The sequence below is a fragment of the Bactrocera dorsalis genome, chromosome 4 (genome assembly GCF_023373825.1).
Source record: "Bactrocera dorsalis isolate Fly_Bdor chromosome 4, ASM2337382v1, whole genome shotgun sequence".
Lineage (NCBI taxonomy): Eukaryota > Metazoa > Arthropoda > Insecta > Diptera > Tephritidae > Bactrocera > Bactrocera dorsalis.
Window position 1 is genome coordinate 2,084,144 of NC_064306.1, and position 14,584 is coordinate 2,098,727.

At 37.3% G+C, this 14,584-nt stretch overlaps 2 protein-coding genes across 4 annotated transcripts in view; both read left to right on the forward strand.

The window, feature by feature from the left end:
• The window catches only part of LOC105226189 (relaxin receptor 2), a 58,264-nt gene that overhangs the window by 1,645 nt on the left and 42,035 nt on the right, over nucleotides 1–14,584 (forward strand). The window contains exon 1 of one of the 2 annotated variants that reach the window (XM_049455035.1): nucleotides 4,386–4,756. The exons of the other annotated variant lie outside the window; for it this stretch is intronic. The gene's annotated coding sequence lies outside the window, so the exon portion shown is untranslated. Of the gene's footprint in view, nucleotides 1–4,385; nucleotides 4,757–14,584 lie in introns of those variants that run through there. 2 annotated transcript variants of the gene reach the window in all.
• Nucleotides 556–3,210, forward strand: LOC105226143 (calphotin). Of its 2 annotated transcripts, XM_011204928.4 has the most exons (3): nucleotides 566–2,064; nucleotides 2,131–2,722; nucleotides 2,793–3,210. In XM_011204928.4, the coding sequence occupies exons 1-3, from the start codon at nucleotides 955–957 to the stop codon at nucleotides 2,969–2,971; spliced, it is 1,881 nt and encodes a 626-aa protein (XP_011203230.2). In that variant the 5' UTR covers nucleotides 566–954; the 3' UTR covers nucleotides 2,972–3,210. The 2 variants fall into 2 exon arrangements, with proteins under 2 accessions (XP_011203228.2, XP_011203230.2); XM_011204926.4 differs by having other exon boundaries at nucleotides 556–2,722.

Below are 14,584 nucleotides of genomic sequence, written 5' to 3' on the forward strand. Positions count from 1 at the left end.
AAATATCTATATTAAGTATATATTGACAAAATAGGTGCGTGAGAAATCCGCATTTATAATTCTTGCCGTGATACAGCAATTGCGTACGTATAACGTTTCGTGAAGTGGTCAATAATACCAAATAAAATCGCTCACTTTCGATTTCGCGCGGAGAATGCCAATCAAGGGCAATGCGGCGACCGAAGTTGTCAAGTCAGTGCCGATCGTTGACTACAAAGTGAAAAATAGGCAGTGAAATATGTAGACTTAGTGGAAGTCTAAGTGAAATAAAAACAATAAAAAGAAAAAAATTAACACTAATGCAGACCCAGGAGACCAACGGCCTAGCAGCGTCGAAATATTTATAAGTGAGTAACCGCAAGTACGTGTGAAGCATGTATTATTTGTTGGACAATGCGCAACTTAAACTGATTAGCGTATTGGCTGATTGACCAGCTACTTGATTAGCTGCTGTCAGGGGTATTACCTGTTTGAGCCGTATGATTGAGACGTTCCGGGGTACAACAGGTGGAATTTAACTAGTATTACATAGTTTTCTGGCCAAAAAATGCAAATTAAAGGCAGGCATACATAAGCGATTGAGCACGTACGTCTTCGATTGGACGGCGATTGCAAAATCGGGCTGGAGCAAAGCGCAGTGAAGAAGCGTTGCTCGCTGGCAAACAGTGGTTGGAGAGCCATTGTTATGTATGTACGTTTAAATGCCTTTTCAACGCATGCAATAGGCGTGTGCAGTGCGCTCAACCACCCAACGTCCAGCAGTTGCACATCCGCTTTATAAATACACCATCTGCGTAGGAAGTCCATTTTATTGTTAAACGAAAGGCAGACGCGTACGCGTCGTGGTTTAGAGTGCGTACGTTACTTCACAACAGACGTGAGGCTTGTGGAATAAACTTCAACTAAACGCTACTATAAGTGTTATATAATAACGAGAAATTGTGTTAAGCAACGATGAAAGTGAATTTATTAATAGCCTTCACGCTATTGGCAGTTATTGCTGCTAGCAACGCCGAGAAAGTTCGTCCTCTTGGTAGATACGGTCAGAAGCGTGCTGTGGAAAGTGAACAGAAAAAGGATATACAGTTAGTAGCGGAGAAAGCTGAGGACGCGCCAATTGAAGAGAAATCAGACAAACAGTCAGAGTCCTCAACCCCGTCTTCAGCGCCAGCTGTGCTGCAGCGCAAGGAAGATGTTGGCAAGGATGTGCACAAACGTGGCATCTACTACAATGGCGGCCTAGGCTATGGTGTACATGCTGCCCAAGCCGCATACTGGCCTAAATCCTATGCCGCACATTATGGATATAGTTTGAACTTGCCAGGCGCCTCTGCCTTTTCTAATGTAGCCGCACACGCGCACGCTCACGCTCATACACCCGTATACGCGACTGCCCCAGCTTTCGCTCAAGCACCTGCTTACGCCCACGGACCCGTCTACGCCGCACATGCCCACGCGCCCACAATATTGAAGTATCCAAGCGCTGGTGGCTATCATATTAAACAGTTTGCCGCTGGTCCCGCCGCGTTTCCTGTCGCCTCATATGCTGGTTCTAACATTGGATTAGGTAACACCGCTATTGGTTTTGGTACTGCGGCTGCTGTACCTGCTGTTGCGCCTCCAGCTGTGCAGACATTACCGCATTTGCATGTGACTCCGTTTGCGCCCGCTGCCGCACCCGCCGTGGCACCTGTAGCGCCCGCCGTCGCGACTGCTGCTCCTGTTTCGCCATTCGTTTTGCGTCCTGGTGGCGCTGTCGTTTCTTCCTACAGCGTAAACTATCCTCGTTTCCCTCAAAAACCAGTGGTAGCTGTGCCGAATCTTACCCCCGTTCAACCGCTGGCTCATGTGCACCCAGTGCAACTGGTACAACCTTTACAACCGGTACAGCCTTTGCAACCATTGCAGCCGTTACAACCGGTACAGCCGTTGCAACCGGTCCAACCGTTGCAACCGGTCCAACCGTTGCAACCAGTGCAGCCGTTACAACCAGTACAACCGCTTCAACCAGTGCCGGCTTTAGCGCCAGTACATCCGGTTCAAACGGTCCATTCTGTTGTGCAAGTACAACACACGACTCATCCTTTAACATCTGTACAGCCGCTACATCAGTATCCTCATTATTTCCAGACGAGCTTCGTTCAGCCACAACGTATCCCTGTCACTGTGCCTGCCGCGCCTGTGCCTGCAATACCAGCCATTCCTGCCGTACCGGTTTCACCGAGTTTCCCTGCCGTGCCCAGTTTTCCTCCAGCGCCTGCTTTGCCTGCAGTTCCCACATTCCCCTCAGCACCAGCTTTTCCTAGCATACCCGCAGTGCCTGCAGTTCCCACCACGCCAGCTGTGCCAACCACGCCCACAGTGGGCATACCAACGGTACGTCCCACGGCTTTGAACCCTAACCCTGTTTTTCCTATCGGTGTTCAACCACCCCGTCGCCCCGAGCAATCACCCACCTTCGTAAGTATACCAGTGCAACCGGAGGCGCAGTTTCCCCCACTTGTACCGTTGCCCGGTTCACAAAGACCGGAGGGTGGTAGCGCCGAGGCAGCACCGCAAATCCCCAGCATTCAGCCAATTGCCGCACCACAGCCGGAGCCCGAATTGCCCGCTGTACAAGGAGCCGAGGAGCCCTGGAAACCAATACTTTCCTACGGACCACCCAGTGTTAACCGACCAGCGTTAACTCTATTGCCGCCCTATGGCAGCTCGCCGGGAGAGGGTAAGAAAAAAACACGAAGCCACTATTAAGGACTTAGATGGACTATGTATTACTATTTTTTCTCTCACAGCTTACTTGCCACCAGTCGCTTCGGCGCAACAACAGCAATATCAGCAGCAGCAACAGCAGGCTGGACTTTTCGATAACCTGTCGGATTCGGAAATCGAACAAATATTCGCACAGGCTGCCAATTTAGCAGCGAAACATGCGCCGCAACATCAACACCACCGCACTTTCTCTCACTATTAGGTGAAGGAAGGTAGCAAACTTTAGCTTTTAATCTAGATAAGTGTTAGTGTGTGAATTCTACTCAAGTATTGCAAAAGTTTGGAGCGGAGATTTCGAATACGAAGAGTTTCTTATAATCTTCGGAGTAGTTAGGAGGAGATCCATGAGGCTTCGTGCGAAGCGTCAGCTTTTAATTTAAGTTCTTACTTAAGTTATTCAATTATTTATTTACAGAAATAAAATTGTAAGTGGAAATTATAAAAAAAGTTGTCTTTGTTAAATTCAATATCTATAACGTACAATATCGAATGTTGGGGATTTCGAGATTCACATATGGTAAGGGCCAGCTCAGTATAGATATGTTTCTTAAACAATGAAACCGACAATATCTCTTCTTCTTCTTTGGGACTACAACTGATGGTCGGGTTGGGCAGAGAATACAAAACTTCGCCAGTTGCAATGTTCCATGCGAACGTCATGGCCTAGCTCGCATATTCCTTGGGTTTTTATGTACTTTATATGGTATATCCAACCATCTTCTTCGATATTCATCTCTAAAGCTCTTGTAAAGAACAGTTATCTCGAATGCTCCAAATGCTTTCTTATGTTTCTGCGCCGTATAATAAGGCGGGAATAATAAGAGACTTATAGAGCGTAATTTTTGTTCGTCAAGAGATGAATCTGCTTCTCAATTGCATACCGATCCTAAAGTAGCACCTGTTGGCAAAAGTCATTCTGCGCTTGTTATCCAGGCTTAGACTAAACCGAGGAGGTGCATGGCAAATTTCTAGAGCTATGATGCTTTCTTTATCTATTCCTGTCTCAATTAGCTTCATAAAAATAGCTAAAGCTGTATAAGATTTGAAATAAAAGTCAGAACTTTCTAATTTTGTGGTCTTCGGAGCTTTACTTCATTGATGTGTACGTCATTTGGATTCCACTAAATTATATTATTAATTTCGTATTTAATACCAAAGTTTATTCAACGTCTAAAAGCTCCAAAATCCCAACGTCTAAAAGCTCTCAACGCGTGAAAGCGCTGAGCATGCGAGCTTTTTTTTTAAATAAAACAACCCTCTCGCATGCGCTACAGTTGCACCCCAACACTCCCATTCATCCGAGTACAAACTGCCACGCCGCTTTTTCATTCATAAATTTCTGTTGTGCCGTTATTTTATTTATTCAGACTGATTCCGCTATTGCCGGAACTATTTTGCTTTGCCTCCATAATGCTAACGCACTGCCGCAGCCGCTGCCAACGCTTCGAACCTCGTGTGTTTGCGGTTGTCGTCTATGCGTTCGTTTTTATGTCGTGACTTTGCCTTCTTTTTGCTCTGTCATTTGTTGCAAGCACGCAGCTAGACGCTGCTCCTCTGTGGGAGACTAGACGCGGCTGACGCTTGCTTGCTGGCTGCTGTTGGCTGTGCGCTTCATCAGTTCTTCAGTTGATAGCGGCAAGCGGACGCGTTTAGAAGTGCCGCGAAGACAGACAATTCGAAAACTTGCGGATGAAATTTAAAAATTTAAATTCAAAAGAAGCGCCGAGAATAAGAACGATTTTAAGTTTGTGTGGTGAATAAAAAAATATTTAAAGGAAAAAATTGAAAAAAAGGTTCTAAAAAGCGAAATAAAAATTTTTAAATGCTGAAAGATAATACAATATAAATAAGAGTGTAAAAAAAATTTCGAATTCAATCCAAGTTTGTGCAATTTATTGGAAAGAGTCCAAATTACCAATAAGCCTAGGCAGCTGGCGGAATTGTGTTTAATTGACCTCAAAAGTGAATTGTCTCACCGACGTTACTGGTAAATAGCTTTGTTCACATAATTCCAAAACAAAAAATTAATAATAATCCATAAGCATTACCAAGAATTAAGCTTCGCGGCATGCGCCGTGTGGCTTTCGGTGATAAGCATCGCGACGTACGCAGCATTTAATGCCAATGTCGACCCCAATTGACACATAAACATAACGGTAAACATTGACAATTACCGAAAGGTCAACTGCAGCGGCCTTGAACCGCACGCAATTTGACAAGTGATTCAGCAGATTTTCGGCGGATAAACATAATCAGACAAAATTAAAAAATGCATATAATTAAAATTTTCTAACGAAAATCGAAGCGACTTGCGTGTGCAGGAAAAAGTGTGGGCGTTGCGCCGTTTTGTTTACCTTCGAAAATTTTTGCTTACATAAGGTGTTTCACTCCAAATTAATGCGCTAATTTAACCGAACCACCGCGGCTGAATGCTAAACATTTAGATTTCTCTGCTTTTTTCCATTTCTCACATCTTCATATGCTTATTTCGTTGTTGTTTTCTTTGGTCTTGTTTTTGCACTCATCACTCAATTTGAAGTATTACTGTCAACCATAAATTTCCAGCGAATTGCCGGCCGCTAAAGAAAAACTTGATGTTATGATACATTGCTCGGATATTTGTCTTAATGCATAAGCAAATATTTCGATTGAAGTTTATTTGAAAAACGTGCGGAAATGGTTTGCTGAGTTATCAAAGTAAAAAAAATGAAAACCTAAATAGCAAAATATTGTTTTAAGATCAAAGCATATTTGGGAAAACAAAGTTTTTTGTTGGTGAAATTAATTGCTACAAAGTAAAAATTAGTTGATATATAACTGAAAAAATTTGTAATAAAAATTTGTAGATAATATAAAGTTTATGTTTTTGAATATATTTATATATATTTTTTTGAAATATTTAATTATATATAAATTTCTACTATTGTGTCTTATTTTATGTATTTTTCAAGGTTTATATATTTTCTTTTAAGTTCTAATTTTTTAAGTTTCAACAATTTTTTTGTAGTTTTTTTTATTATTTTTTTTTTAATTTCCATTTTTGTGTCTTGTGCTATGTGTTTCTCATAGTTTTATACTTTTTAAATTAAAACAATTTTTAAGTTTTAAATTTTTTTTAAGTTTTAAAAATTTTTGTTTGTTGAATTTATTTTTAATTTTTTGTTTAAAATTTTAAGTTTTCAAATTTTTTTTAATGTTTTAGTTAAAAAAAATTTAATTTTTTAGTTTTCAAAACATTTTTTTTTTATTTTTTGATTTCAAAAATTTTTGTTTGTTTAATTTATTTTTATTTTTTTTTTTTTATTTTTTTAGTTTTCAAATTTTTTTTAATTTTTTAGTTAAAAAAAAAATTAATTTTTTAGTTTTCAAAACATTTTTTTTTGGTTTCAAAAATTTTAAAAATTTTTTTCGCTTAAAAGTGTTATTTTTTATTGTGCAAAAATCTGTTTGTTTCTTAATTATTTTCTTTTTTACAAAAAAATATATGTACATATGTACATATGTATTATTTTGTTAAAATTATTATTGTTTTCGAAAAAATGTTATTTTTCTAATTTCTACTTAAATTTTCCATTTTGTTTGTTTCTTGATTCAAGATGTTTTGTTTTCAAAATTCCGCTTTTTTTAATTCTGTATTTTTACAATATTTTTAATTTTTCTAAATTTTTTTCTAAAAATTTTTGAAATTTTTCAAAAAATTTAATTTTTTTTAATTTGTATTTTTTATTAAAAAAAATTATTCTATTGTACAGAATATGTTATTAAAACCACTAAATTGTGTTTTATTTTGAAAATTTTTATTTTTTAAACTTGTTTATTTTTTATTTTCAAAATTTTTGTTTTCAAAATTTTTGTTTTCAAAATGTTTTATTTTTCAAAATCTCTTATTTTCAAAACTCCTTTTTTTATTTTTACAATTTTTCGATATATTATTTATTTTTCTAAAATGTTTTTAAATTTTTTTTAATTTCTCAAATTTTTTTTTGAAAAATAACTTTACAATTTCATTAATTATTATGCGAGCTTTCATCGAAGAGCTATAAAGCTATAAAACAAGAAGCTTTATTTTAAGCTACATTTTTTGACTTGTTAATAAGTTTTGTAAAATAATAATTCAAGTTCTGTTTTCCATATATACAAAATTTTTTTTTTAATGCAATAAACGTGTAAGTTATAAGGTTAAATTAAAATTTTTTGAAATATGCTCAGTTTTATTGAATTGAAATTGTTAAACTGGCTTTCATTTAATCTTTGCCACCATAAATCAATTTTTGTGCACAAAAACGCGTCAGACATACCTTTTCTTCATTACAATTGCTATTAAAATTGAAATCAAACCATATAAGTCTATTTGCTTGATTAATTGCACGAGTGCAAATAATAACATGCTTCCGATTGACTCCTTTTCTCACAATTGGTTTGTCGTTACGCCTTGTGAATCTTAATTCTAGACGCTTCGACGGCTTCATTTCTTACTCTCACACGCACACAAACACACCAGCAAACCTCATTTATTTGCTACAATTCGTGTGCGTATAGAATTGAGTCAATATATTTAACATACATTTAGGCACATTAGCATTTTATATGCCTGCTTTGCCTGCGGAGCTTACTCCGGGCACTTACATACGTTCAATCTACTCTCGCTGAGGTGGCTTAGTAGCTTGTAGTAAATATAGATTATTTCATTTTGACAAAATTTACTCCATGTTTCAAGGTATTTGTCTACTTCGAAGGTGGCTTACACGTATTTCAGTGGTTTTCGTGCAACACCGTGGAGGCTTGAAATCATGCAAAAAAATTAATATGTGTTCCTATATGTATATATACTTCATTATCTTGTATATAACAGATTACATAAACACTTTTCCTCACTTAATTTAAACTCACCCAAAAACTTATTTCTTGTTCCTAAAATTTTTTTTTTAAATTTTTCCAACCATAACGGTTATAAAAGTTGTGTGTCTACGGAAGCACAGAAAGTAAAATGGCATCATACCAACCATAATTTTATAACTTTCATTCCACCTGCCATGAACTCACTCTGAACCACTAAAATTTTCAGCGTTAGATCAAATTACCTCATTGGTGCCGGGCATCACTTGACTGCAGCCATAAAGCGAAATCTGATCGCATACATACCGAAAGATTTTTTGATGCCAGTGACCATACTCTAATTTGTAGTCGTGTGCATACATATGTAGCTGTACTTTTTCTATAGCTGCTGGATTTTTATGACGTGATAAGCTTCTGTGAACGCGATGGTCGACAATTTTATGTTTAGAAAGCACGTGACTAACATGCATAGAGGGATAGGTTCAAATTTCAAGTAAAAGCTGTTTCTATAAATAGTTTGGTTGCTTAAAACATTAGATCGGTCTTAGAGTTGTATTTCGGATTCGTATGGGTTGTAAAGTGTAAATTTGTATTTTAGATTCGTAAGGGTTGCATTTAGTTTCTGTTTTCTATTATCTAAGCATTCCCACTAGATCTTTCGAACGTCATATCTGTGAAAACAAAATATCAATGGTTAAACTTTTGAACTTAAAGCTTTCAAGCTCGACTTTTCATTGAACTTTGTTGTCATCGGTCAAATCTGAGCTCTAAGAGCTGAGAATCTAAAAGCCATCATCGGCAGGTATTTGCAATGCCATAAGTTTTAATAAATTCAAACCTGAACGGCGGTTACTGAGGAAAAGAGAAGTTTACGATTGGTACGCCATCTGGCGACGGTTTTTGAAGAGCTTTTTAGCAAGCAAATACAGCTTTTAGTTCCTAAAAGACCAATTCCGGGACTAATAGTCACCATCGACTCAGTACACTTCCAAAATTTCCTCAGACCAAGTATTTGTATTGAATCTATTAGAATTCAGTGTTATAGAGAGCGTCTACTGTATTGAAACCTTAGAAGGTAGAAAGTGAGTATGCCCAGCATCATTGTATTCACTGCTTTTAATTTCCAGTAGTTATTAGCTTTCGTCTTTTTACACCGCTTCCCGATTGAATTTTATACACTCATGAATCCTTTAATCCTCCAGTCAACTTGCCACATATTGAATATTTAGACCACGCTCATACTTACACTGGTATTTGTTGCTGGCTTTATTTGCCAGTCATATCCACACGCATAAAATAGCTAAATTAATAGCTTGCAATTGTCGCTATTGTGGAGCTTCAAAGCAAACAGAAACAGTACAAAATAGAAAACGACACCAGCAATGAAAATCTAAAAGAGTCTGAGTAAATAAAGAAATAAAAGTGGTTTTGGTTGGTAGAGTTCCCATGGCAGAGCATGTAATTACAGAGCCACCGCAAGGGCGCTGGAGAACTGTAGTTGAGTAGCAGTGCAGGGCTTCACTCGTAGAAAAGAAAGGGCTGTTTGTGCCTCGAACTATTTTTAGCTGAAATTGTATACAGTTATGTAAGCAAAACTACAATTTGTTGCAATAGTTTTTTGCGAGTCACAAAGAAGCTGAAAATATGCGCTTTACTTATAAGAGAGATGATTGAGGCAGGATTCTTAAAATATATGACCCATTTCTGAAATTGCGGTAATAGTGAAGGGAAAAAAGAGGATTTTTGTTGCAGATTTACATTTTCTCTTACGTGTTTTCTTTACTCTTTGCTTTATATTTTTAGAACTGCCTTAAAAATCGAATGGGGCTACTGTAATAGTACTATTTTGGGTTGTCTAACAATTTTTTAGTTTTTGTTGATATGTTTTCCTTCTTTAACCAATTTAGAGTACTCATATGCGCTAGTTAAGTGTTAATGCAGGCGTTGTTTTGCGCCTAATTGTAGGCAATGAAAAATGTTGCCTACATTTAGGCGATATTCACTAACATGTTAATTTACCGTTAATACGAGACTTATTTCAGTAAAATTTTAAGTCATTTTTGCGCCTAATTGTAGACAACGAAAAAATGTTGCCTACATTTAGGCGATATTAACCAAATATCTTGTTTTATACTAAATAATCGACATTATTTTAGTAAAATTATAAACTTAAATTACTTTTTATGCCAACATAATTTTTAAACACAAAAAATGCACAAAAAACGAAAGAAAAAAGAAAAGAAATTCCGATTTATGACGCTTTATAGAAAAAATTTCATTTCAAAAGCATATTAATAATGCACAGCTAAAAATTATGCGTTGGCGCGCAGACAATTGCCTTTGAAGCGCCGCATTCGTGCCTAAAGTGTGCTAATAAAATTTCGGTTGGTTGCCTAAAAGTATGCTAATGGTGTCATAAGTATCCTTTAAGGATAATAAGACACACTGACATTGATAGCATTTCGATTGCTTCGTAAATTTTGAGTTTACTCAAGAGAATTTAATGGAAAACAACAGCAACTTAAAAGGATAAAATGAAATTTTAAATTTTTTTTAAATTTTTAATACAATTATTGTAATTTTTGTTTTACATATGAAAAATTGCTATATTATTTTTCGAGAGATTTATTTGAAATTGAAGTCCATGAATCTTCCTCAACTCCTTTTCTTGTTGCTCACACTAATATGCCGCATGCTATGCCTCATCCTCCATACTGATTAATGACATGTTTTTAGGAATTTTCCAAAATGAAAAAATAAAAAGTGTACTTGTTGAAAAGATCTTAATTTGCATAACTTCACTTGCGCAGGAAAACGTGCAGCCACTCACAAATGTTACATAAACCCAATCAGATTTACCCAAATTTTGCGACAACGCCGCAAACTATGCAATAAAATCAGCAGCAACGTTAGTATAAATTGTTTGGAAATTCTTGAACTCCTTTGTATATGGAAATTTGTCTATTTGACCTTTGACATGCCGGCCAAATGTACCCATCGACACTTATTAATGACTCTCTTAAACCCTTCTTATTGGCAGTGACAGCTTGTCCCACCAAAAAGAAAAAGGTTCAATGTTTTTGCTTGGAAAATCTTTTGCATTTCTCGTCTTATTGTTGAACATTTTTGTTATGCGAAATCAATACAAATTTGTTCAAGTGCGTAAATTTTCTTACTCCCATCTAAAATCACTTATGGAAATCACAAAATAGTTGGCTATTGTTTCCAGTCACTAAAGCCTCTGTCTGTGTCAACACCGAAGCCTTTAAAATCCTTTTTATCTGCACTCAACACAAATTCAATGCTGTCTATCCTGTCTGCCTATACTTATGTTTATGTATGCACATATAATTTATTGAAGATCCGGTGTTTATGCATCATTTGTCAGTTCAATTTCATTCCGAAGCATTTTTGAACCTTTAATGTAGTCAACAAGTGGCTTTTTAATAACTTTAAGGTTGTTTTGAAGAGTAATAAATTACTATTTGTAAAGTTAGCGACATAAGCAGTTTTATCAAAAGAATTAATAATATTAAATCTTTTTTTAGAAGCTTTAGTCCTAGTTTTCAAGTAGCTAAAGAAGAGTCTGTTGAACGAAAATTGTGTGTGAGTATTTTCTTTAATAACCGCTGACGAAAATTCTGCTTCAAAATGTCAAAACTTTCGACAACTTGTGAAAATATTCCAGAAGTTCATTTTTCTTTAGTTCTGTGCTTTTTCAATGCTATTTATTCGAATTTCGTCGTATTGGGTGCGTGTGTTTGCTAGTATAAGCCTAAATGTAGGCAACGTTTTTAATCTAAGTTTGTTGTGGTTCCTGGGCTGGCAAGAAAAAATATTGCCTACATTTAAGATGATATTGTAAAAAAACGCATTTAAGATGATATTGAAAGAAGCGCCTTAAATTTGTTGATGACTTGGCAAATTCTAAAAATATTTACAAAAATTATCTAATTGCATAAATATAGTATACCATCGGAAGACCACTTTCACACCCAAAATACTTAAATTAATTTCAACAACCATTCAGCAAATAATTTGAAAGAAATCATTTAAATAGGCTTGCTAATTTTTTTGTTTTCTCCTGACGCCGACAGCGCAAGTTAAATACTTTGTTAAATAAATTTTGTTTACATACCATACAAATGAAGACACACGTACACATAGATAAAGCGACAAACACATCAAATATGTGAGTTCCTGCGTGATTCGCTGTTGTTTTCGACGATTAAGTCTTAACCAAAAATAACAACTTACGTAGCCGCAAAGGCCAAGCGAATGTGGCAGGCAGCTCAGCAGATAGCGCTGGAATGCAGATTCGCAATTTAAAATAGGAATTCCTAATCATTAATGAAGTCCAGGCAGTTCAGGCAGTTCAGGCAGATATGTAAATACCGCTCGGCGAAGCGGCGAAAACATTTTAACATCGTTTATTGCGCGAAGTGGGCGAAAATAGAATAATCTATGTATATATGTATGTATTATTATACCTGGCATACATATCGGATGTGTGTGTGTGAAAGTCCAGCAACAATTATAAAATCATTGTATTTGAGTTGCCGCATTGTGATAGTGCCGAGCGGCACTGTGCAGTGAGCAAGGCAAATATAGAAATCAGGTGTTTGTTCAGCTTCAGCTTCGCTGGAGAGCTGTTTTATATTTTTGACGTACGTGTTGCTGTCGTTTTGCTTATAAAAACACACTTAACAGCGGGCCATATAAATTAGCACAAACAGTTAGTTGGAGTGCGTATGTGTGTGTGTGTGTGATTAATATTGCTCCAAAAAAATCTTGGCAAAGGTATAGGCACTCAATTGTTATATATTTTGTTGGTCGAAATGAAAAAAAATCTGCAATAACTTAGGCTGAGCACATAGTGAAAGACGAATCCAGGAGATATGCATGCTTATCGGCACATCTCGAATTGTGTGTTGATGTTTTAGTGGTTTAAAAGAACACCAGTAGTACAGCAAAGACAGCTTCCGAGGTGATATTCCTATGTCGAATATAAATTCGGGCCCGCTCTGATTATTTGAACTCGATATCGTGGAAGTGACCTTGTAAAAATGCTTCTGTAACATTCAGATAACATAATTGATCAGCGAGACGAGTCGAATCGATTTAGTTATGTCCGTCTATCTGTCCGTCTGTATATACTACGACAACTACTTCCTTAGTTTTTGGAATATCGATCTGAAACTTTATCTCCACATTTCGAGGGAAAATTTCTGAATACCGTGTATGAGCAAATTCAGAGGTACCATCGTCAGCAACGGCCTCTCCACAAATCCTAGTAAGACCGAACTAGTTTTATTGGCTCGGTTGTACAAAGTCCTAAAGACGCATCAATGGGAGGAACGCGTTTTCAGTTTACTGGCAAAGTTGAGCACTTAGATCTCATCCTAGGCAGGAAGCTCTCGTGGAAACCCAATATGGAGGAAAGATCCAGGAAGAAATCAGTTGCCCTGTGTGGGAATTATAAAACCATAATTAAAGCTATAATGCTCTACCAATTTTTTGCTTGGTTGAAGGCAATGGAAAAGACCAGAAAAAATTTACGAATATTCAACGGACTGTTTTCATCAGTACTTGTGGACTTGGAGAATGGGTGAGAAGGACTCGCAGCAGTATTGCAGGGAAACTTTAAAGCTGATAGGTTTGCTAGAATCGGAGTAGGAACGGAGTAGCCCTACGTGGTTGACCCCTCGACAGTTTAGCAAGCGTTGGTTAACCACCAGCAGCTGTGCGACCACAAGGTCCTCCTAGCCCTGAGTAAATCGTAAGAGGTCTAGGTGTCATTTTAGTGGTTGTAGAAGTCCAAACTAGACACTGCCCGATTGGTATTCATGCAGTAGGTAGAACCTGTTACCGAATGTTAGCAGTGGCACTGGCTAGGCACGGTGCGTGCTTTTCTTATATAGAGCCAGCTGGCAGTCAGCAACAGTTGAAGTCTCTCGTGACTTTCAAATCACGTCACTTCGCGGCGTGAGCGTCACCCAAGCACTGGCCAGGCACGGTGCCTGCTTTTCTTATATAGAGCCAGCTGGCAGCCAGCACCAGTTGAAGTCTCTCGTGACTTTCAAATCACGTCACTTCGCGAAGCGAGAGTCACCTAAGCACTGGCCAGGCACGGTGCCTGCCTTATTTATATAGATACAGCTGGCAGCCAGCTACCGTTGAAGCCACCTCGGGACTAGCTGTTTGGAAGAAGATGAGGTAGAATCATCTCAACACTTCCTCCTCGAATGTCCCGCTTTTGTAAGATCAAGACAAAGACACCTTGCATCTCATATTTTTGGATTGCTAGGAGAAATAGCGGATATAGAAACAAAACATCTCAGTAAAGTTGTCAAAGATTCAGGGTGTTTTTGCCGATTGTTGCATCTAAACTATCCTAATATATTTCCTCATAGCTGCTTTTTTGTCGGAAGCGTCGATATCCAATTTCTATAGCATATAGCTATAGGCCTGAACGATCAAAAGCAAGTCCTTTTATGGGAAAGTTTGACGATATATCTTTACGAAATCCAGCATAGATTAATTTCCAAAAACGCCGCAAACTCTGAACACAGTCTTCAGATCGGTCTAGCTGCCATGCAAACTGATCGATCAAAATCAAGACAAAGATATTTTTTATAACTCTTTTTTGTATGAGAAATGCAGCTGTAAAGGGTATACGGCTTATTTTGTTGCTACTTGAGTAGCTACTGTGGCTATAAGACGAAGTGGGTTTGATTATCGACTATAATAACTAACTGTATGTCAGCTTCTGCCAAATTATAAGAATAGCTAAGAAATAAGTGTCACTTTGTCAAACTTGCTGCCAGGAGACTATGTTGATATTAATTCTTATTAGGTCATTCTGATAAAGTAATTGCCATACTTAATAAACTCTGAAGTGCTTGTGGACACGGGTGTTTGTGTAACTGCTTAAAAGAACACAGTGCTTCAGTCAACATATCAGTCGAAAGCAATAAAG